The 24,432-nt window shown below is 41.0% G+C and overlaps 1 protein-coding gene and 1 non-coding gene across 4 annotated transcripts in view; one reads left to right on the forward strand and one right to left on the reverse strand.

Moving 5' to 3' along the window:
- Window positions 1–24,432, reverse strand: part of LOC106577065 (regulator of G-protein signaling 7) — a 56,378-nt gene that overhangs the window by 29,139 nt on the left and 2,807 nt on the right. For 2 of the 3 annotated variants that reach the window (XM_014154782.2, XM_014154781.2), the window contains exons 1-2: window positions 22,490–22,691; window positions 21,400–21,509 (exon numbers count right to left, since the gene is read on the reverse strand). In XM_014154782.2, the coding sequence (XP_014010257.1) occupies window positions 21,400–21,471 (72 nt within the window). In that variant the 5' untranslated portion in view covers window positions 21,472–21,509; window positions 22,490–22,691. Of the gene's footprint in view, window positions 1–21,399; window positions 21,510–22,489; window positions 22,692–24,432 lie in introns of those variants that run through there. The other variant, XM_045700894.1, reaches the window with a different exon arrangement.
- On the forward strand, window positions 9,458–9,514 carry LOC123728819 (U7 small nuclear RNA). The gene has a single exon (XR_006760591.1). It is a non-coding gene; the product is annotated as a U7 small nuclear RNA (small nuclear RNA).

The raw sequence follows: 24,432 nt of genomic DNA on the forward strand, positions 1-24,432 counted from the left end.
TTCGCCCACATCAGTAAATGATATCATTATCATAACGTCGTTGTCATTTTCCCTTTGAAGACACTGTAATGGACCATAAAATGAATAGTACATTCTAACCCAGTGGGCACAACAATTCATCTAACCCAGTGGGCACAGCAATTCAACTCTTCTTTTCTTCTTTTGTCTCTTTTTGTAACTCTCCCTCATTCGACACAGCGTTTCCCCTCTGGCCCCTAAAAAGTGCCATTTGAATTGACAACATGAACTTACACAACATCCTGAAGTGGACAGAAAATGAGCGAAAGAGCGACATGTCTGAACGTTCTACCCCAGTTCACAGTTAATAATATACAGGTGTGATTTCTAAGAGGGTTTTGACGGATAGCGTTCTCACTCTGTATTTAATTTAGATTGTGTTCCAGATGGTTGCCGACGGAGACACCAACGTTCCTATTCTGCTTCGAAGAATTCTTTTGGCAGCTTTACACACAGCTCAGATGCTCATACATACCCCACAAGCCATGCCACCATGGGTTTCTTCACAGTCCCCAAGTCTAGAACAGACTCTGGGAACTGCACAGTACTACATAGAGCCATGACTACATGGAACTCAAGCGAGCAGTAAAATCAGATTTTGCACACGCACACATTGTAATGTTGTTGTATTGTAGTATTATCTATTTTATATCGTACATTTGTAATAAGAGAGTAATGATGTAATGAAGTAGTGTAGGATGTATTGTTTTATTTATGATGTGGGCTGTTGTGTTTTTGCAGCTAATAGGGATCCTAATAAATACAAATACAATCATATACCAAGGCCTATACTACAGTCAATCACCCATCTCTTTGAATGTTCAAACCAGTGAAATTTCATCAAAGGCAAGCGTTTGGAACATGCTGCCCCCATTTCTCCTACGTGTGAGCTTTCAGGGAGAGGGAGAGAGAGAAGAGAGAGAGAGAGAGAGAAAGAGAGAGAGAGAGAGAGCAAGAGAGAGAGAGAGAGAGAGAGAGGATTGTGACTCCCTGGAGCTACTGTACCAGGCCCACAGGATGTGGTTGATCTAAGCTGGAGTCCAGAGGGAATAAGCCAAATGTCAGGATACCTACAGGGGAATGTTGAATTCTCTCTCCCCCCTCACCCCTCCCCAGGGAGAATCCTGCCATTCCCTATCCCTGTATTGGAAGCTGAGTTGTGAATCATGGATGTGAGGTAGGCCTGCTGCCTGGAAAAACGGCAGCATTTATCCTCATTTGACATTTTGTCTGATTAACAGGCGAGATATTCCTGGCAGGAGTTTTATGCCAGGTCGCTTTCTCATTTCTATGCTGGTTTCTTCCCCCCCCCCACCATTACAATACACCTCCCTGTATTTCTGCCTGTGTGAATGGAAAGATCTCAGATAGACATGAAAACATGAAATGACCCAGGGATTCGACAGAACATCGCTCAGAGATGCACAAATACAATACAACATTAAAAATGGGTGAATATTTCCTTTAAAGGGCACTTCATTGAATATAACAGGCTTATTGGTGAATAATTTGAAGAGTTAATTTTCAAAACGCTACATCCACCAATTTTTCACATTTCTGTTTTTTCACCAGAAATGATTGCTAATGGGTGGGTACCTTCGTGTGTGTGTAGAATATTACTGTTTTCAGATTTTTTATTAATCTATTTTAGTTGTGTGTTAAAATGTGTTTTTCTGTATATATATATTTATTGATTATACCCCTTTTTCTCCCCAATTTCGTGGTATCCTCAATTTGCTGATCCTCAACACTGGGGCTCCACAAGGGTGCGTTCTCAGCCCTCTCCTGTACTCCCTGTTCACACATGACTGCATGGCCATGCACGCTTCCAACTCAATCATCAAGTTTGCAGACGACACTACAGTGGTAGGTTTGATTACCAACAACGACGAGACAGCCTACAGGGAGGAGGTGAGGGCCCTCGGAGTGTGGTGTCAGGAAAATAACCTCTCACTCAATGTCAGCAAAACAAAGGAGATAATTGTGGACTTCAGGAAACAGCAAAGGGAACACTCCCCATCCACATTGACGGGACAGTAGTGGAGAAGGTGGAAAGTTCTAAGTTCCTCAACGTACACATCAAGGACAAACTGAAATGGTCCACCCACACAGACAGCGTGGGGAAGAAGGTCCTCAAAAACCTCTACAGATGCAAAATCAAGAGTATCCTGTTGGGCTGTATCACCGCCTGGAACGGCAACTGCGCCGCCCTCAACTGCGAGGCTCTCTAGAAGGTAGTGCAGTCTGCACAACGCATCATCGGGGGCAAACTACCTGCCCTCCAGGACACCTACAGCACCCGATGCCACAGGAAGGCCAAAAAGATCATCAAGGACAACAACCACCTGAGCCACTGCCTGTTCACCCCGCTATCATCCAGAAGGCGAGGTCAGTACAGGTGCATCAAAGCTGGGACCGAGAGACTGAAAAACAGCTTCTATCTCAAGGCCATCAGACTGTTAAACAGCCATCACTAACATAGAGAGTCTGCTGCCAACATACAGACTCAAATCACTGGCCACTTAAATAAATTGATTATGTAATGGTATCACTAGTCACTATAAATAATGCCACTTTAATAATGTTTACATATCCTACATTACACATCTCATATGTATATACTGTATTTTATACCATCTATTACATCTTGCCTATGCCGCACGGCCATCGCGCATCCATATATATTATATGTACATATTCTTATTCCATCCCCTTATATTGTGTGTATACGATAGCTGTTGTGAATTTTTAGATTACTTGTTAGATATTACTGCATTGCTGGACTGGAAGCACAAGCATTTCGCTACACTCGCATTAACATCTGCTAACCATGTGTATGTGACCAATAAAAATGTATTTGATTTGATGTGTTACAGTCCTGTCCCATCGCTGCAACTCCTGTTTGGACTTGGGAGAGGCGAAGGTCGAGAGCTGTGCGTCCACTGAAACCCAACCCAGCACTGCTTCTTGACACAACGCCCGCTTAACCCGGAAGCCAGCTGCACCAATGTGTCGGAAGAAGCACCATACACCTGGCGATAGAGTCAGCGTGCATTGCACCCGGCCCGCCACACGAGTCGCTAGTGCGCGATGGGACAGGAACATCCCTGCCGGCCAAAACCTCCCCTAACCCGGACGATACTGGGCCAATTGTGCGCCGCCCCATGGGTCTCCCGGTCGCGGCCGGCTGCGACAGAGCCTGGACTCGAACCAGCCTTAGACCACTGCGCCACTCGGGAGGCATATTTCCATTGTTTAGCTGGAATGAAATGTTCGTATCCTGTATATTTGACTGTGATATGTGGTTGTCTTTCCTAGCTATCTTAAGATCAATGCACTAACTGTAAATTACTAAAATGTCAAATGTAAATGTTTTACATACAGTACAGATCTCATATTACTCTATTGATTCATTTTTTAAAACATGTTTTTAAATATTCATGTCACAAATGTATCATTAGTACAGTTCTTTATGAAAAATGTAATTATGGGATATCGTGTTTTGCAAACAATTATGATTATTTGTCTCTCTCAAATGAAACCATCAAGTGATAGATTTCAAACAAATACATGTCTGTCACTGAAGCACCCGATGCCATTGTTAGATCCTGAAAAAACACACCAATCTCTTTCATAAGTTCTTTAAACAATAAAAGCTAATTTACCAACATTTATGAAAATGGATATATAGCGTTTTGGAAATAAACTCTTCATTTCTACTTAAAATATCAAAGGGACGCAAAAGGCCCTCATTTGGTGGAACGCCTCTGATACTGCTGTTTCAGTTACTCTCCCAATAATCCCTTTTGATGTTTCTAATGCTGGCTTTGCAGCCATTGATCCATTGTAACTGTTTCTATTGCTAAGTCTGCCTTTACAACCACTGTTTATACCGGTATGTCCAATGCTGTCTCTGTTGTATCTGTATGTTCCCGGTTGTTCTTTCTGTTTCTATTCCTTTGCTGTCTCTAAGGTGTCTGTTGATGGGTCTATGGTTTCTAATGTTGAGTCTAGGCTCTCTGTTGTTGTTTCTGCTGTTTGGACGGCTGTCTCTCTGGCTGATAGTAGGATAGAGATCCTGGGGCAAGGCCTCTCTCTCTCGCTGTGTCTCTCAGTGGGCGGACGGTGGGCGAAATGACTAAGCCAAGGTTGGTCGTGTGCTGGAACAAATTCCACTGAGAGCGTATAACGCTGCCCACCTACTGTGGTTTCATCACTCAAACAGCCTGCTGAACATGAATAAATAAAGTAAAAAAATAAAAGATGCCTAATCATTTTCTGCAGTGTCTAACTGAGCTGGCTGAGCTGCACTGTTGACAATTCAGCCACAGGAGATACTGATGATAAAGAAATCAGAGAATAAAACTACATGACATGACCATGACCATGTATTCACAAAACAAATACATACAGTTAACCCTGGCCTGTAAATGTATTTTCTGTTATTGTTACTACTGTATGCGTTCATCGATCTTGTATTCTATGAACGCGCAATCTATTCCTCAAATCCAGTTTTATAATGATGTGATGTAGCAGCACGGGGCATTACGTCCATATATACCAACCACAGTGCATCCTGGGGGTTAGCATCTGCTGATTAGCTATGACACAGCGGGGGGAGTTCATCAAATTTCAACCCAGTTTAAAGATTCAGATATGGATGCATTTTAAGTTGCTGATCATGTGAAACAAGGAAATGTACCACAGCAGTAAGTTTTATTAAGTATGGCTCCACTCAAATTGGGGCAAGTACTGTACGTAACTACAGTCTAAATAGTCTGGGTACATATCTAGAGCTTGGGACTATAAGGTTCTATCTGCAAAAAGGTGATTCTGAGATAATTGGCTTTAACGTTCTGAACCCTCATTGGTTTGAATTGTGTAAGCTATTTTATCTTGTATTCTTTTGAACTTAACAACATGAATTGGGGTATATCGGTAGAGAACACTGAACAGAACCAGGCTAGGTCAATAACTCATTTTTGACATGAATGCAGATAGAACCTTATAGTCCCAGGTTCTCAACATGTGAAGAGTCTCATCTGTGGACAAAAAAGACAAGGAAGGAGAAGGAGAAGGAGGGAGGTTGTGGAGGAAAACACAGATGCATTGGGAGGGGAGGGAGAGGGGGGATGGCTTCTATTTTTAGGTCCTGATAACATGAGAGAGAGAGAGAGAGAGAGAGAGAGAGAGAGAGAGAGAGAGAGAAGAGCATCTCTAGCCCAGCCAAGCCCCTCCTTTGCACGTGCAACAGACGCTCGGGAACGCTCTGTCTCCCAAATACCAATGAGTTGGAAGCAGCTGGATCCTAACGGGCATTCCAGGCCACAGCCCTGTCTCTGGAGCAGAGAGGGTCTGAGAGTCAGATGGGACAGACACACAGCCAATAACCTTAGACTGACAGGCAAAATAATGCTAAAATTGTATAGAGATCATAAGCGTTTTGATACACACTATTGATACATCTATACTGAACATTCACATACTTGCTAGAGGGCTTGTGATGGTCTGTTGGAGAGCAGGTTGCATCAATAACATCCTTCCAGTTATTCATTCGACACACTCATGAAAGGACAAAGGAGAAGCAAGATAGCTGAAAGAATCCAAATCAATCTACAAATGCCGTATCTTAATTAAGATCCTCAAATTAAGATCCTATATTTGTATAGTAAGGCACAAAAAATAGCTTACCGTCTCCTAATGCACTGCTTAAGAATCAACCTTGTTTTTACTCTGCAAGGTTTGCAGGCTTCCATCAGCTCCCGCTGGCACTGTACTGAGAGGATAATACATGATCTAACGGTTATCTCTGGCACAGGGGGAAATACAGATGTAGGATCTTCATTTGAGCCAGTTTGCTACAGCAGAAAAATAATTCTGCACCAACAGGAAATGTGGATTAAGTGGATTATAATTAATTAACATTTTTGTAGAGGTTGATACATTTTTTGTAAGGAAAAATCAAGCCTTTTTAAACCTCAAATACACTTTGATGTTTAGAAAGTTCTCCTGCAACAGGTTGATCAAATTAAGATCCTACATCTGTATGGGCTTTGTAAAGTCTGGGGCCTCTGTAGAGGCTTAACAAGAAGATGGAGAAGCCTGTTAGCCACGTCCAACAGGAGGACACAAAGTCGACCTGAGACACACAGGAAGCCCAGACAGAGGATAGTACATCTGATTTATATGGCATTGTACAAGGCAGCTCGTTAAGACGCGGCCCCTTGCCTCAAACTGAAGGATTGCTGACAGGGTTCTGTCTTTCTCTTCTCCTCTATCTTGGAGAACTGTTTAATTGGTTGTTCATCAGCTTGGTTGTTATTTTTAAGTGTTTATGTGGGAAACTGGGAAATCATTGCATGCACTTCTGGGCGCAGGCAATCACACACACACACACACACACACACACACACACACACACACACACACACACACACACACACACACACACACACACACACACACACACACACATACTGTACACACACACAAACCCTGACACATTCCTCACACCCTCAGTTAGCCAGAGATCTGTTGGACACCCTGTTGAAGTGTTGGAGATAATGAGTGACTGAGTGCTGGTTGTCATGGGAATGCAACCATCGGTAATCCCAGTGGAGCGTGGAGCAGAGTGAAAAAGCACAACTTTTCCAGACACTGGTATTGTCCACAGGAATGTCACTTTCCAATTAGTAGATAACCAAAGCAGGGAGACTGAAACACTCTGGGAGAAAAAGAATGACTTGCGTTTTCCTATGGCGGTTATGTCTTGAAAACATCCTGGAGCATTTCTGCAACTGTTTAACCATCCTGAATGTAGTCTCTTTCATAGCTTCAGGATAATTTCCAGGGATTTGGGCAGAGTTGCACACTACCAATTCATTTAACTAGGGAGGCTTTAATTAATTGCACCATGTTAAATTAATGAAAAGTAAGAAAAGTAATTTTGATACCAATTATAATGGTTCATTTTTAACAGAGCTGGAAGATGAACTTATCAAATGAGTACATAGACTGGAGAATGAAAATCCTAATATAAATACAAGTTTATCAAAGTAGTTGGCTTTTGTAGTAGTAGTAAAGTAGTTGGCTTTTGTAATACTAGTATTGTCATCATTATCAATATCAAAATCATGGTACATATACGGACAGGAAAACACACAAATACTATTACAGCAAGACATTCTATGGGTGAACAGAGACAACGTAGAGGCACAGCGAGCCAAGATGGAGACTGGTGAGGTGAGCTAGGGCTGTGGCAGCCAAGCTGAACTAATGGCATGAAGCAGTGAGCTGGGTTTCAGGTGGAGACAACTCGATGAGCTGTGACCGCTGGTCCATGACTAATGTGACTCCATATTGAGGTCACAAATAAGCACTGAAATATGTATGGGAATTAGCAATGTAATTGTCATTGGCATGATGCAATACAGTATTTATTATAATTTGACTGTTAGTTATTACAAACCTTGTTTGGTTGGAGGACTGACTTGTTCCAAAAATACATCATCATAGAACAGAATCAAGACAATCCCCTCGAATAACAGAGAGTCTTGATGTGACTGCAACATAACATGCTTATTTAGAGTGTTCCAACCAAAAAACCTGTGAATCATGGGTGAATCAACATTTCATATGGGAGGAAAAATAATTATGCTATGCAGCACCTCAATACATTCTCTCTCTCGTTCTCTCTTTCGCTCTCTTTCTCTCTCTCTCTGGACTTCAAAGGAGAGAGAGAGAGGGATGGTTTGCTGGCAGGACTCCATACTGGGTTGGGGGGGTAGAGAGAGAGTGAAAGAGAGAGTGGAAGAGAGAGAGGGAGGGAGAGAGAAAGGAGAGAAAGGAGAGAGAAGAGTTGAGGTGGTAGCAGACAGAGGAGAGCAAGTGAAATAAATAAAAGGAAGAACATTGCGAGAGAGAAGAAGCAGGATGGACACACCGACACATCTGAGATCTAAGGGGAAAGCAGAGAGACACAGTTAAGCCAATCCGTCAGTTTTTCTCCATGCAGTCGTTAAGAGCTGACCATCTCTGAGCTCATTAAGCTCATCAGTGGTGTGGCCAGACCCTGCTAATCTGTCATTAGATGGAGAGTTGTAATTAAATGAATCAGACAGACAGACAGACAGACAGACAGACAGACAGACAAGGCCTACGAGACCCTGAGTCAGCTATCCCTTTAATACCTAGACGTCCTCAGCCCCTTGTATAATACAGAAGAAAATACAGTTTAGTATGACTATAGTGCTAGTCAACAACGGTTAGGCTTTTCACAGGAGAGAGAGGAGAGATGGCCAAATGTGTGGACACTCCCACTGCCATACAATGCCAGCAAGGGAAGTAATCTAGATGTACAGGCGCGTATTTGGTGTATTTGGTGCGTCAGTAATATGCAACAGTCTGCCAAGGAATTATGATACATATTTGACCAATACTTTCATAATCTACCCATAGTGGTCTGTAATGTCCTACTTTTGGAGTAACATTTGGCATAGACTAATAAAGACAAACTCGAGCTGTTCCATTTTCATAGACAGCAGGAGTTATAATTTCTGGGATTGATGTCATACAGACATAGCATCTTCATTTGAGCCAGTTTGCTACAGCATAAAAATAATCCTGCAGCAACAGGATATGTGAACTATTATGTGGATTATAATTAATGGACATTTTTGTAAGGGTTGATACATTTTTCATAAGGGAAAATCAAGTCTGAAATTTCAAAGTGGAAATTACAAACTTCAGAAGCCTTTTTAAACCTCAAATACACTTTGATGTTTAGAAAGTTCTCCAGCAACAGAATGATCAAATTAAGATCCTACATCTGTATAGGCTTTGTAAAGTCTGGGGCCTCTGTATAGGCTTAACAAGAGGATGGAGACGCCTGTCAGACACGTCCAACAGGAAGACACAGAGTCGACCTGAGACACACAGGAAGGCCAGACATTGCAGGAAAGTTCTCTTGCAACAGGTTGATCAAATTAATATCCTACATCTGTTTGAGTCCTTGCCTTATGTGCAATAGTGGAAAAACACCAAGACCGAAATGCCTACGCAATCCAGCAATCCAACATCAAACTCACTATTTCCTTGTGAAATATATTTTCATCCCTTTTGAACTAGAGGTTGTATGTTTTCATATACACCCACATGAAAACATCCTACAGTTTACTATAAAATACTACAGTACTTACTTAATAATTCATACTGTTGAATACTATACTACACACTGTAGTATACCTCGATAATGTGTAGTACTTACTATAGAATGGTGTAGTATACTGTAAAATACTATAATGAATACTACAGTATACTAAAAACCGCAAAAACACTACAGTATACAGTAGACCACATATTGTGTTCCCTACAGGTTATAGAAAAGAGCAGAAGCTCTGAAATATCCATTCAGACCTCAGTCCTATCTACCTACACGTTATAGAAAATGTGCTCTTTTAGTATTTGTCCAGTAGGTTTCCTCAAGGCCAAAGCCTCCACTGCTATGTCAAAGATAATAAAACAAAAACACTGTAGTAAATACTACAGTAATGTCCGCAAAAACACTACAGTAATTACTATAGTACAGTTGAAGTTTACATACACCTTAACCAAATACATTTAAACTCCGTTTTTCACAATTCCTGACATTTAATCCTAGTAAATATTCCCTGTCTTAGGTCAGTTAGGATCACCACTATATTTTAAGAATGTGTAATGTCAGAATAATAGTTGAGAGAATTATTTAATTCAGCTTTTATTTCTTTCATCACATTCCCAGTGGGTCAGTGGGTCAGAACTTTACATACACTCAATTAGTATTTGGTAGCATTGCCTTTAACTTGGGTCAAATGTTTCGGGTAGCCTTTCACAAGCTTCCCACAATAAGTTGGGTGCATTTTGGCCCATTCCTCCTGAAAGAGCTGGTGTAACTGAGTCATGTTTGTAGTCCTCCATGCTCGCACATGCTTTTTCAGTTCTATAGGATTCAGGTCAGGGTTTTGTGATGGCCACTCCAATATCTTGACTTTGTTGTCCTTAAGCAATTTTGCCACAACTTTGGAAGTATGCTTGGGGTCATTGTCCATTCGGAAGACCCATTTGCGACCAAGCTTTAACTTCCTGACTGATGTCTTGAGATGTTGATTCAATATTTCCATGTAATTTTCCTCCCTCATGATGCCATCTATTTTGTGAAGTGCACCAGTCCCTCCTGCAGCAAAGCACCCCCACAACATGATGCTGCCACCCCCGAGCTTCACGGTTGGGATGGTGTTCTTCGGCTTGCAAGCCACCCCCTTTTTCCTCCAAACACAACGATGGTCATTATGGCCAAACAGTTACATTTTTGTTTCATCAGACCAGAGGACATTTCTCCAAAAAGTATAATCTTTGTCCCCATGTGCAGTTGCAAACCTGGCTTTGGCTGTTTTATGGCGGTTTGGGAGCATTCCTCCTTGCTGAGTGGCCTTTCAGGTTATGTCAATATAGGACTCGTTTTACTGTGGATATAGATACTTTTATACCTGTTTCCTCCAGCAGCTTCACAAGGTCCTTTGCTGTTGTTCTGGGATTGATTTGCACTTTTCGCACCAAAGTACGTTCATCTCTAGGAGACAGAATGCGTCTCCATCCTCAGCGGTATGATGGCTGCGTGGTCCCATGGTGTTTATACTTACGTACTATTGTTTGTACAGATGAACGTGGTACCTTCAGGTGTTTGGAAATTGCTCCCAAGGATGAACCAGACTTGTGGAGGTCATCGATTTTTTTCTGAGGTCTTGGCTGATTTCTTTTGATTTTCATATGATGTCAAGCAAAGAGTCACTGAGTTTGAAGGTAGGCCTTTAAATACATCCACAGGAACACCTCCAGTTGACTCAAATTATGTCAATTAGCCTATCAGAAGCTTCTAAAGCCATGACATCATTTTCTGGAATTTTCCAAGCTGTTTAAAGGCACAGTCAACTTAGTGTATGTAAACTTCTGACCCACTGGAATTGTGATACTGTGAATTATAAGTGAAATAATCTGTCTGTAAATAATTGTTGGAAAAATGACTTGTGTCATGCACAAAGTAGATGTCCTAACCGACTTTCCAAAACTATAGTTTGTTAACAAAACATTTGTGGAGTGGTTGAAAAACGAGTTTTAATGACTCCAACCTAAGTGTATGTAAACTTCCGATTTCAACTGTATATACTAGTGTTTTTTTACCACAGTATTTATACTATAGTAAACTATAAATAATACAGTATAGTACAGTCATGTCCGCAACACCACAGTTAATAGTACAGTATTCACTGAAGTGTTTTTGCGGACTTTAGTCCGCAAAAACAGTACATTGATTACAACAGTTAAGTCCGCAAAAACAATACAGTGAATACTATAGTATTTAACCATAGTATACTATAGCATTTTTTCATGTGGGCAGTAGTCATTTCCGCTGGCCTACATAGCACACAAAGGGCTTCACACAAAGATTCCTCGGATCTGCCAATTAATGAGCCTCTCACTGAATGAATTTGAATGCTGCTTGGGGGAGCTTGGCACTTCACAGCTCTTCACTCCGTTTCATATGATGTACAATTGCAAGGGTCTGAATAGACCTGATACCCAGCTGATGATTCATTGTAATATCAGCAGACGGGATTCGTTTTACACAGCTGTGTTACCATGGCAGAGGCAAAACTATAGGCTTGTTCCTACATAATGACCTGCATGTACAATACAGTATGCTCTCATCAATCAACAAATCAATAATCAATAGTAGTAATTAGTAATTTATTCACACATGCTGTATATGGTTTGTAAGCACAATAATATAAATGAGACCAATCTTAAGTAAGAATAACAACAACGGAATCATACAATAACATTTGCTCAGCTGTTTGTTTAATGGTCATACACATACTCTAGAGAGTGGAGAGAAGAGCTCACCCTTCCACTCACTGGCTGCCAAGACATGAAAAACAAAAGCCTGAACTGCCATACACACAACACAAGATCAGGCCGCTTGAAAAACCTTTTCTGCAAGTTCGGGCTTCTGGTTAAAGAGACAGAAGAAATGCAAATCAAAAGAAACACAGTCACTCACACCCTCGAACAGTCACACCCTCAGTCACTCACACCCTCAAACAGTCTCTCACAACCTCACACCCTCAAACAGTCATTCACACCATCAAACAGTCACTCACACCCTCAAACAGTCACACCCTCAGTCACTCACAACCTCACACCCTCAAACAGTGATTCACAACATGAAACAGGCTCTCACACCCTTAAACAGACACACCCTCAGTCACTCACACCCTCAAACAGTCATTCACACCGTAAAACAGTCACTCACACCCTCAAACAGTCACTCACACCCTCAAACAGTCACATCCTCAGTCACTCACACCCTCAAACAGTCATTCACACAGCTGAAGCAGACCTTGGGAACCATTTGAGAGAGACAATTTAACAAATACTGAGACGTAAATACACAAAGTTTTAAAACCTGGTAACTAAAAATCCAGAGATTTCCCAAGCCATTATATTGAGCTATAAAAGCTTACCTAAAATCCTGGCATGGACGGGCTTATAAAGTGATTAAGTGGGTACTCAAATAATTGACATACAGGTTAAAATAATGGATATGCATGACCAATAATATCAAAGGTGTTCCAAATGTTATGAAAGAGCCCCAACCTTTCATCTGTTGTTCATCCTTTCCAAAGCCATTTTGGTGACATGCACCCGTTGTACTCAGTGACAGCACTGTGATGTTTCAGATCAATCTAAGCATCCATAAGCATCTAGAGTAGACGCACGCACGCACACACGCAGAACACACACACACACACACACACACACACACACACACACACACACACACACACACACACCTACTGGAGGAGGATGTTGTTCTATCCTCTGTGTGACTATGAGCGCCTCACCGGGGCTGCTTTTGTCCCACATACAGAATGCAGCAGAGCATTATTCATCATAGCACGTGACCAAGCTCAGAGAACCACACTCACACCCGCGATATAGAAAGATGTTTTATACTGTATGTGACTGGAAAGAGTACATTACAGGGAGTAGGCAATGATTGGGTTGTGCCTGAAAACACCACGAATTGAAGTATGTACATCTGGCCAGCATCGTAAAGGAGATGCTGCATACTGTATCTTCTATTCGTATTTGATCGTTCGCTTTTACCCAGTGAGATGCTCTAACTTAAGTGTCAGCCAGGAGTGTTGTGAATAAATCAGGTAATCACAGCGCATGCTATTAATATGCTTGGAGGAAAAGCGGCACACAGCTCCACAGTAATCAGGTCAACACCTCTACCCCTCTTCCATCCATTTTCATTAGAAGTAAACGACAAGAGCTGAGAGAGGATATGGAGTGTTATTCCCAATGGAGTCCCTGTAAAACCTCCATCCACTATCAGCAGTAAAACTCTCCCTGGCCAGATTACAGAAAGTGTATATTTATTGGATGCCTTAAAATAGTGAGCAGAGACCAATATCTCATGAAAATCTTTACAGGAAATGTATTTGATGACCTACAATTGATTTTGAAAAATGGACTTCAAACAACTTAGAAATGGCATGACTGTGATAACATTGTGCAAGAAATTGATTACCTAATGAATTAAGAAAATACCCAGCAAACCAAAATTGTTCTGTGAAGGTTCTGTTACAGGCAGCGGTGGAAAAAGTACTACATTGTCATACTTGAGTAAAAGTACAAAGTAAAAGTAAATGTTATACATCAAATTCCTTATATTTAGCAAACCAGACGGCACAATTTTCTTTATTATTACTTTTTTTGACAGCTAGGGGCAACTCTAACACTCAGACATAATTCACCTTGTTAGTCAGTATGTGTTACACCTGTACTGGTTGCCGTCTCATTAGTGGGAAGGTGTTTAACCTGTACTGGCCAAGGTGATATTTAAGAGTGGCTGGCCCAGTGCTCCAGTTGTCTTGATAGATGCGGAGGGTTAACACCTTTAAAGGCACACCCTACTTGATTTATAAAAAACATTGATTTCCCTGATTTTGTTTTGCTCCACCTTTTTGGTTTGCTTAGTGTCTTTAGGTTTGGTGTGGGTTTATCTTTTGTTTGCCTCTTAGTGGGCAAATTTAGTGGGTGCTCATGGTGGGTGTCTTTTAGGTCCCAGTTGTTGTTGCTATGCAACTTTCAGTGGACACCCCCATGTGTGTCTTTCAGAACCCCTCCTAGAACCCCACCTGTTTCGTTTTGGTTGTTGTCAGTGACTCTTTGCTAGTTCCCCTTTCTGTTTGAACAACAATTTCTAGTTTTCTTGCTGGGGAACGTAACAGTTCCAGTTCCCCAGAACATTGTTCTGATAACACAAACTGTCCAGTCGGGGTGATGATTATAGAATGTTTGTATAAAACATTTGTCTAATGTTGCAAGAACGGTTCTAGAACACATTTAATCTGTTCTTTATAGGTTCCCAGAATGTTTCATTAGGTTGTGGGAAGAGTCTGGTGGGAACAATGTGGGGACATCACAAAATATATGTTCCAGAAATGCCAAAACTGTACAGTTGTGCAGATTATTATAAAATGTTTATTTTAGGGTGCAAAAAACACTCAATTGGTGATACAAGAATGTTCCCAGAACACATTTTGTCTGTTATTTAAAGGTTCTCAGAATGTTTCATTAGGTTGTGGGAACAGTCTGGTGCGTACATTGTAGGAACCACAGGACGGCTCATAATAAAGGCCGGAACGTCGCAAATAGAATGGCATCAACCACATGGACACCATGACAAAACTGTGGCCTTGTGATTTAATTTTTTGGTCAAATATGGTCAATCAGGACACAGAACAGTTATTAAAATGTACTTGTACTTGTAACACTGTATTTTATGATTTTCTTTCTTAATCACATGTGGGGTTTGCAAGTTCAAAACTCACATGTGAAGATTGTCAACATATGAAGTGTCAACATATGAAATGTAAAAAATATGGATGTGCTTGCATGATAAAAGTCTGTTCAAATGTCCTATGAATAAAATGAAAATGCCATGTGTCTCTATATCACCTACAATACAGTCCTCAAATGCAAATAGCCATGAAATCTGGAGAGAAACAAAACGGGGGTGTATTCCAATCTGATTTCTTATCCTTTAATTTGCATGCTGAGAATGTTGTGGTAAGAATAGGTCAAACTTAAATATACTGCTCAAAAAAATAAAGGAACACTTAAACAACAAATCCTAGATCTGAATGAAAGAAATAATCTTATTAAATACTTTTTTCTTTACATAGTTGAATGTGCTGACAACAAAATCACACAAAAATAATCAATGGAAATCCAATTTATCAACCCATGGAGGTCTGGATTTGGAGTCACACTCAAAATTAAAGTGGAAAACCACACTACAGGCTGATCTAACTTTGATGTAATGTCCTTAAAACAAGTCAAAATGAGGCTCAGTAGTGTGTGTGGCCTCCACGTGCCTGTATGACCTCCCTACAACGCCTGGGCATGCTCCTGATGAGGTGGCGGATGGTCTCCTGAGGGATCTCCTCCCAGACCTGGACTAAAGCATCCGCCAACTCCTGGACAGTCTGTGGTGCAATGTGGCGTTGGTGGATGGAGTGAGACATGATGTCCCAGATGTGCTCAATTGGATTCAGGTCTGGGGAACAGGCGGGCCAGTCCATAGCATCAATTCCTTCCTCTTGCAGGAACTGCTGACACACTCCAGCCACAAGAGGTCTAGCATTGTCTTGCATTAGGAGGAACCCAGGGCCAACCAGCATATGGTCTCACAAGGGGTCTGAGGATCTCGTCTCGGTACCTAATGGCAGTCAGGCTACCTCTGGCGAGCACATGGAGGGCTGTGCGGCCCCCCAAAGAAATGCCACCCCACACCATGACTGTTGCAGGCAGCAGAACGTTCTCCACGGTGTCTCCAGACTCTGTCACGTCTGTCACATGCTCAGTGTGAACCTGCTTTCATCTGTGAAGAGCACAGGGCGCCAGTGGCGAATTTGCCAATCTTGGTGTTCTCTGGCAAATGCCAAACGTCCTGCACGGTGTTGGGCTGTAAGCACAACCCCCACCTGTGGACGTCGGGCCCTCATACCACCCTCATGGAGTCTGTTTCTGACCGTTTGAGCAGACACATGCACATTTGTGGCCTGCTGGAGGTCATTTTGTAGGGCTCTGGCAGTGCTTCTCCTGCTCCTCCTTGCACAAAGGCGGAGGTAGCGGTCCTGCTGCTGGGTTGTTGCCCTCCAACGGCCTCCTCCACGTCTCCTGATGTACTGGCCTGTCTCCTGGTAGCGCCTCCATGCTCTGAACACTACGCTGACAGACACAACAAACCTTCTTGCCACAGCTCGCATTGATGTGCCATCCTGGATGAGCTGCACTACCTGAGCCACTTGTGTGGGTTGTAGACTCCGTCTCATGCTACCACTAGAGTGAAAGCACCGCCAGCATTCAAAAGTGACCAAAACATCAGCCAGGAAGCATAGGAACTGAGAAGTGGTCTGTGGTCCCCACCTGCTGAACCACTCCTTTATTGGGGGTGTCTTGCTAATTGCCTATAATTTCCCCCTGTTGTCTATTCCATTTGCACAACAGCATGTGAAATGTATTGTCAATCAGTGTTGCTTCCTAAGTGGACAGTTTGATTTCACAGAAGTGTGATTGACTTGGAGTTACATTGTGTTGTTTAAGTGTTCCCTTTATTTTTTGGAGCAGTGTATAACATTTTCAAAATTTTCTTGAAATGTTCTAAGGACCTCCATATCAAGGTAAGCTGTATATTGTGTGAACAGCAATGGAAGATGAAACCTAAAACAAATATGCTATGAAGATCATAAAAAATTACTTATTTCATTCTTACAGCATTAAGGGAATGTATGTGCAACCTAACTTAAATGTTGTATGAATGTTTTGTAACATCAGGTAAATGTTTTTGCACACTAAAAGAAACATTGTAGAATAATCCACACAACTGGACAGTTATGGTGTTTTGGGAACATATCTGTTGTGATGTCTCCACAATCTTCCCATCAGACTGTTCCCATAACCTAATGAAGCATTCTGGAAACCATTAAAGAACAGATTAAATGTGTTATAGGAATGTTCTTGCAACATCAGGCAAATGTTTTACACAAACATACAAACTTTTGGAGAATGTTCTGTGGTGGTTGTTACAGATGTTGTGCACAACATTTTAGTGAATGTTAGGAGAACATAAAAAGGATTTTCATCTGAAACATTTTTGATAAATAGATTTTATTAAAAACATTCTCTTAATGTTTTTGGTATGATATCGTCCTAATGTTAACCTGAACAAAAATATAAATGCAACATGCACAATTTCTAAGAATTTACTGAGTTACTGTTCATATAAAGAAATCAGTCAATTGAAATAAATAAATTATAAATTCTGTTGGTCACAAATACCTTTAAAAAAAAGTAGGGTTGTGGATCAGAAAACCAGTCAGTATCTGGTGTGACCACCATTTGCCTCATGCAGTGGGACACATCTCCTTCACATAGAGTTGATCAGGCTGTTGGTAGTGTCCTGAGGAATGTTGACCCACTCTTCTTCAATGGCTGTGCAAAATTGCTGGATATTAGCGGGAACTGGAACACGCTGTCTCACATGTCGCCCCAGAGCAACCCGAACATGCTCAATGGGTGACATGTCTGGTGAGTATGCAGACCATGGAAGAACTAGGACATTTTCAACTTCCAGTGTAATAGCGAACACCCTGCCGGTAGGCGTCTGATTGCCGTCATTTTCGTGCGATTTTACATGTAGATTCGTTTTGCACTCGGATTGCAAATTACGGACTTCGCTGTGTTCAGAAGTGCTAAGTCCAGGGTTCCAAAACATTTTTGGCCCGCAACCCCATTTTAATATAAATAATTTTTCACGACCCCACCATGTAAAAAGAGTTATGTAATCAACAGCCAATGTTTACTTTTTTTATTTGGGCTATGACAGTCTATTACAAATCAGTCTGACAGTATTTTTGACAGTATTTCAATATGAAGACGATATGGTTTGAAGTGACTGAAATACATCAGAAAGGTATTGGGAAGTTCAGAAGATCATCAGGCAATAATGTTGTATGATCTGTGTAGAAGTCTGATTTAGTGCCTGGTCTTGTCCACTCGGTTCTAACGGCTTGTTGGCAAACTAGAGGGAAAAAGTATGTACATACGTGTTCCTGAGGATCTTTCAGTGAAGGGGTCATAATATCTTGTAGCTTAAACCATTCAAAAGATAGAGCCACATTTGTAGGAAGAAAACAGAAACCGCTCTGTTTATTCCAACCACATCTAGCAGCTACCGGAGGTTACTGACGTAACCCCGGTTCTATGATCCAAGCTCAAATGTTCTCTTGCTGCCCCAATTTCAAATCAGGTGACCCCTAGTTTGGGAAACCATGTGCTAAGTACTCTCGGCTGACTAACACTACCAGTGTGTCTGTGCCATTAGGCCACTTAGAAAAGTCTCTGCATTGACCATCTTGTTCAGAAGTGTAAGTGGGTCATCCAGCAGTTCAGCGGCCACATGCAGTCAAGAAGTGACCGAATGGAAGAGTAGATGAGATCAGGGAAGATCACAGTCATAGAACAGCTGAGAAATACATCTGGTAATACATTATGAATGATATCTCAGCCATGTGAAAGGAGGTTGCTTAGAAATGTATTTTACATACACTGGTGCTAATTTATTTCCATTACCAGAACAATTTTTTACCCTGACAAAAATGAAATTTCAAGAGATCAATAGCGGAAGGAAGGAAGCAACATCATATCTGTAATTGAGTTGCCAAAAAGACCACAAATCAATAGGAAGTCCGGGAGTCTTTGTTAGTATTTCTCCAAACCGCTTCCTTTGTTTAATCGAATAAGTAACACAATTCCCCTCCCAACCAAATTAGGAATAACAAATCCGTTCAAATATACCCACCCAACCCTCTCACTCTTAGTGTTTGCCCGTTTTCAAATAGTCAAACTTTGAATGCCATTATCTTCCAGTGGAGTAGGAGGCTGCGGTATAAGGAGGACATGAAGTACTTTTCCTTTGTTTTCACATGTAGCTACAGCATGAAAGGAGAAACTTCCACCAAATCTCTCTACAAGGACTGTAAATATAGCACAACATCCCACAGCTATGAAAGACAGTACATGGAATAGTTTCCCCACATTCTTCTTGCTTTGTAATAGAAAAAAGAGCTGTTGCAGAGGAAATGTGAAAATCCACTGATGAGTGAAGGAAATGAAATGAAGAAGAAACCCCGATAGAGAACAGACCACAAGGGTCTGTGATGGGAAAATGATCACTTTATTGATGGATTTGACAACGTGAGACAGAGCCTTTCCTGCTCTGATTACGTGGTAACATACAAACAGCTCGCACATGTGATTGAATTCACAGACCCAGAAGTTTGTGACTGTTAGGCTGTCTCTAAGGATCAGCTTCACGTTGTAATGATACGTGTACCAGAGAGTTGATTGAAATAGTAGGGAACCACGTTTCCTCTGAGTCCTCACACAAAATCTGTCATATGTTTACCTACCGAATTCCTTAGAATTCAACTGAGCCCATCTCTGTCATTTTTACACCTCAATTTGTTTCCAACTGCCTACACACACTCTGAAAGCATCTACCTATGGAGAGTACCTGGTAGTAGAAGTCAATTCTTACAGTTCCCTAAAAACACTGAGATTTCATTTGACCAGGGACAAAGAGCTACAGTGTAGCATAATATGTTTCACATTGAATTGAACCCTCATTTTTACCATTTAACCTCAGCAATGAATGTACAGAGCAATGTAAGTAATCTGACCTCTCTGCTAAAAGATGTCAGAGAATAATGTAGAAAAACCAAACCCCAGCTACTGCCTCTTCACTTATGTTCTGACATTAACCTGGCAAATAGTATTAACAGAAAACAGTAAATACAATTCATTTTTACTGTGCATTTAGTAAGTTGGCTTTTGGTCCATTGCAAATAACATCAACAACATGCAAGCCAGTCTTTCTTGGTTGAGGGTTGACAAGAGATTAACTGCTATGCTTCAAGTTTTTATGAGAAATATTAATGTGATGAAAATTACAAATTGTCTGCATAATCAAATAACATTCAGCTCAGACACCCACACATACCCCACAAGACATGCCACCAGGGGTCATTTCAAAGTCTCTAAGTCCAAAACTAATTAATGGCAACGCACAGTATTATACAGAGCCATGATTGCAGGGAACTCCCTTCCATTTCTAATTAAACAGCAAAATTACCTTTAAAAACAGGATTAAACAACATCACATGGAACAGCGGGAACTGTGAGGGGACACACACAAACACACACACAAACATACACACTCTAACACACATTTTTTGTTGTTGTATTGTTTGTATGTGGTTGTATTTTAAATGTGTGTGACCTTGTCTATCAGTGTATCAGTGTTTTGTTACTTGTCATGTTTTGTGTTTTTTGTGGATCCCAGGAAGAGTAGCTGCTGCTTCAGCAAAAGCTAATAGGGAGCCAAATAAACTAATAAATACTCTCTTCCATATAAAACAAAGCAAATAAACAAATAAATACTCTTCCATATAAAACAAAACAAAATAATGAGCTAAATCCAAATCCCCACTATCCATATACTCTGCAGCTATGAAAAATGCTAAATCATGCTAAATCACATGCACATGCACATTCACTGAGTAAAATACACAGAGAAAAGTTAATCTCGTTATTCTCCCTTCTTTTCATGATATTCTTTCAAGCTATTTTGAAGCTTGAGGTAAGAATATATTAATAAGATATCCCCACAGAACATCAATACATTTCTCTTTCTCAGGGGGGAGTTGCACTGATGGACTAGATAGATTTCACAGCTGAATCTAAAGAAATACTGCATTGACAACATACTAGACATTCTAATGCATTTTCCTTCCTTTTGCTCCAAAATGTGTAACTCAACTGGTTAAAATGGCTGAATGTCATACATACACAACCAGAGCCTCTGGAACAAACCAGACCATGTAACCTGAGTGTGTGTGCATGCAAGTACAAGTGTCTATATGCATGTTTGCATTTATGTACAGCCATTTGCATTTGTGCGCATGGTGACACCCCCGTCATACACTCATTTCGATGCCACATACCTGTAACTAGCTAACGCTACAAAACCAAATCAAGGACATGGATTTCAGTAGAGTCAAAGCCTTCTAGTTGTACATGTGTGTCCTTTAGCATTGGGTTTGTATCAGCCTACACGGTGTCTTATCGCTACTGAAGTGCAGCACAAAAAAAGTGCACTGAGGTTGAATGGGTCTTCACCCAGTTTGAGCACTGTTCTGCACACCTTACCTTTCTGTATACAATCATGTTGGGTGATTCATCGGCTACTCCATTACTCCCCACACTGTTGGTCTGTGCCATGATCCAGTAGGGTGAACAGCCTCAGTAATGCTCAGGTGCTGAAGTAGAGAGATAGGACAGTGGAGAACATTATGGCATGGAAGCATTAAAGAAGAATCCTACAGGAACAAAATGTCCCTTACCTTTAAGCTACATACAAAACAGAAAAATACTTTGAGTGCATATTAGATGTGAGTGAGTCTATTTCCAATCATAGGCTGACATGGTAGAAATGTTAATATCATCAACTAATTGATGTATTAACCAAATGTTTTGGCTGGCTAATTTCAGTACAAATAGCAGTAATTACAGTGATGTGATCATCATTATTATAATCATCACCATCATTCTCCTCCTCCTCATCATCATTTCATATTTTACCATTATATACATTCCTTCAGTATTCCACCCGTTTAACATATGCACAATATCGAGATTTAATGATAGCTTACACAAAGGCCTTATTGATTTCTGCCTTGCGATCGTGCTTATTGACATTGGAGAATTCAATAGCTCCTGAAATGCGAAAAGGCAGCACGGTGGCAAGAAAACGTGCAGGCAAGCTCTAAATCAAAAACAGTGGATGTAGGGGACTTAACGAAATAGGCTCGGGTTGTTTCTCAAACGGAAAGTAAAGAACAATGTGTAAAATACATTTAATTTAGTGCTATTGAAATATAAAACGTGAATACAAAGAATACAAAATACCCTTTCATTTCAAACGGTGAGAAATGATCGAGGGCAATTTTGTGTGCATCCGAGGTTCAGTATCTTATCTTCGCCCCAAACGACACCCACCGCATCCTTTCAAGGATTATTCCAAAATACATAGCATATGTAAATATCATAGTCTTCCCTTAGCTCCCATCATCACAAAGCTAATAATAGTCAATGAAGTGTCTCCATCAAGCCAAGACTCCTATAATTTCAGCACCATGGACAGTTACAACAAAAAGCCCCGCTCCCTTGATCACTTGTCTCGATCTATCGTGAATAAAAGGAAAATATGTAAATAAGCAATCGTTCTTTGATGATTTACCTGAAAAAACGCACAGCCTGAGAATATCCTGTTTCTTTGCAGAACTGGTGTGCAGTACGTGTGATAGGCTAGGCTATGTCAACTGGCAGACACAGGAATTCGAAGATAATTCATTGGCAATTGTAAGAGACAGGCATTCGATGCAGACTTGGTTGCTACCGCTTCCCTCTTCTCCAAAATGATGCTGAAAGCACGGGCGCGCGGCACCCACAGAATAACGTGAACGTGCATCGATCCATGACCAATCACGTGCAAGGAATCCAAACCCCTATCTGGCACATTTACAGGGGACCGTCAGATTGAAGTAGCACTGTGTTGTTGTTATAAAACAGTAATGGTGGTCACACATTTCTTTAAACACATTTTGGTGAGCTGAGCAGAGAAACAGGCATACTACTGATGATGATGATAATGATGATGATGATGATGAATTGGGAATACACATTTAGTCAATGACATGTAATGGTGTAATGAGTACCCACCAAAACCTATAAATAAATGTATCTGTGTAATCTTTATGTATTGCTTATATTTCTGTTACACACTGTGACATTTTGCATATTCAATAGTCATTATAATTTGTCTTTTTTTAGCATACCTTGCTAGAATGTTAATCATATTGACATAGCCCAGAGATATCTGATTAGCATTTAGGTCATTAATTGGATGGCCATTGTCATAAAGATGAGCTAATAATGATATTCTCATCTGTAGCCTACAAAACAGCTTCCTTCACTTCCTTATGCATGCACAGTATGCATAGCTTTCAGGTTCAGGTGACACTGTGTCCAAACTCTTTTTTGTCTTCAAGTCCTGTTTGCTGCTGTGGTAAAATAATACATTATACTCAGTCTTGAATATCCAGAAATGATGAACAACCTCCTTTGATGACAACATTGTTGGCTGGGTGGCACACCACTGTCAGAGCGCAAGGGATTTGCAAAGAAATTAGCTTCAAGACTCATGTGTCACTCTCATCCCAACCCAAACCCGGTTCTTCCATCTCACTTTCATTATTCTCCTCAACCTCACCTTACATTGAATCAGTTTTAATATTTGAACACATTTTTTCAAAGGCTTAGCATTTATGCTCATCATTTATTTTGATAAAATACAAGTATCTGATACTCTGTTTTTTTGTTGGCACCTACTCTTGGTCCCTTAAGACTCTCAATCCATATCATACATTTGTTGGCGTGTATAAATCCACTTCTATTTTTCCATAGAAATGTTTATGGTACATGTCCTCTCAGGATAGCAAGTTACTATAAATGTTCATTTTAATACATGCAGTTAACCCAGAATACCTAGACCTGGCAATCTACCACCAACAGTTTGTCAACAATCATATCAAGGGGCTTCCCCCTTCGTCAAGCAGAATAGTTCTCTATAACCCTTTCTCCCTCTCCCATAATTCCATATCTATTTGAGGTGCCGGTACTCAGTTCCGGTGAGCTCCTGTCCAAGTCAAGCACTGCCTCTATGCAGTATTGACTGCACGTCACTGGGGATCTCGATATATTGAACACCTCATCAGTAGAATTCACTACAGAGTCAGGCCGGGTCAACCAAGGGCCCCCTAGGTCCCTTCTAAGAACTGGAGCCCATCCCGTGAGAAAACCCTGCAAATATGTGTCATATACCCTGCCTTCTTCTTTCCCACGTGTCAATGTAACAGACATCACGCTGCTTGCTTAGCAAGTACCACATCCTCCAGATGAGGCTCACACCGAGGCTCGAACCCAGGACCTCTGCCTTGCTAGCACATGTGACCGCCCTCCCAAAGTGTCTTACCAGTCGGAGACATCAAGATGTTAGCTATTTGGTGGCACTTCAGAATGAGGAATGAGTTTCACACATCCCCATGTGCTACACCAAGACCAAGGTTCGGTAGGTTACTTTATAAATGTAACCCATTACAGTTAGCTGTCCAAAATTGTAAT

This window comes from Salmo salar, chromosome ssa18 (assembly GCF_905237065.1).
Source record: "Salmo salar chromosome ssa18, Ssal_v3.1, whole genome shotgun sequence".
Taxonomy (NCBI): Eukaryota; Metazoa; Chordata; class Actinopteri; order Salmoniformes; family Salmonidae; genus Salmo; species Salmo salar.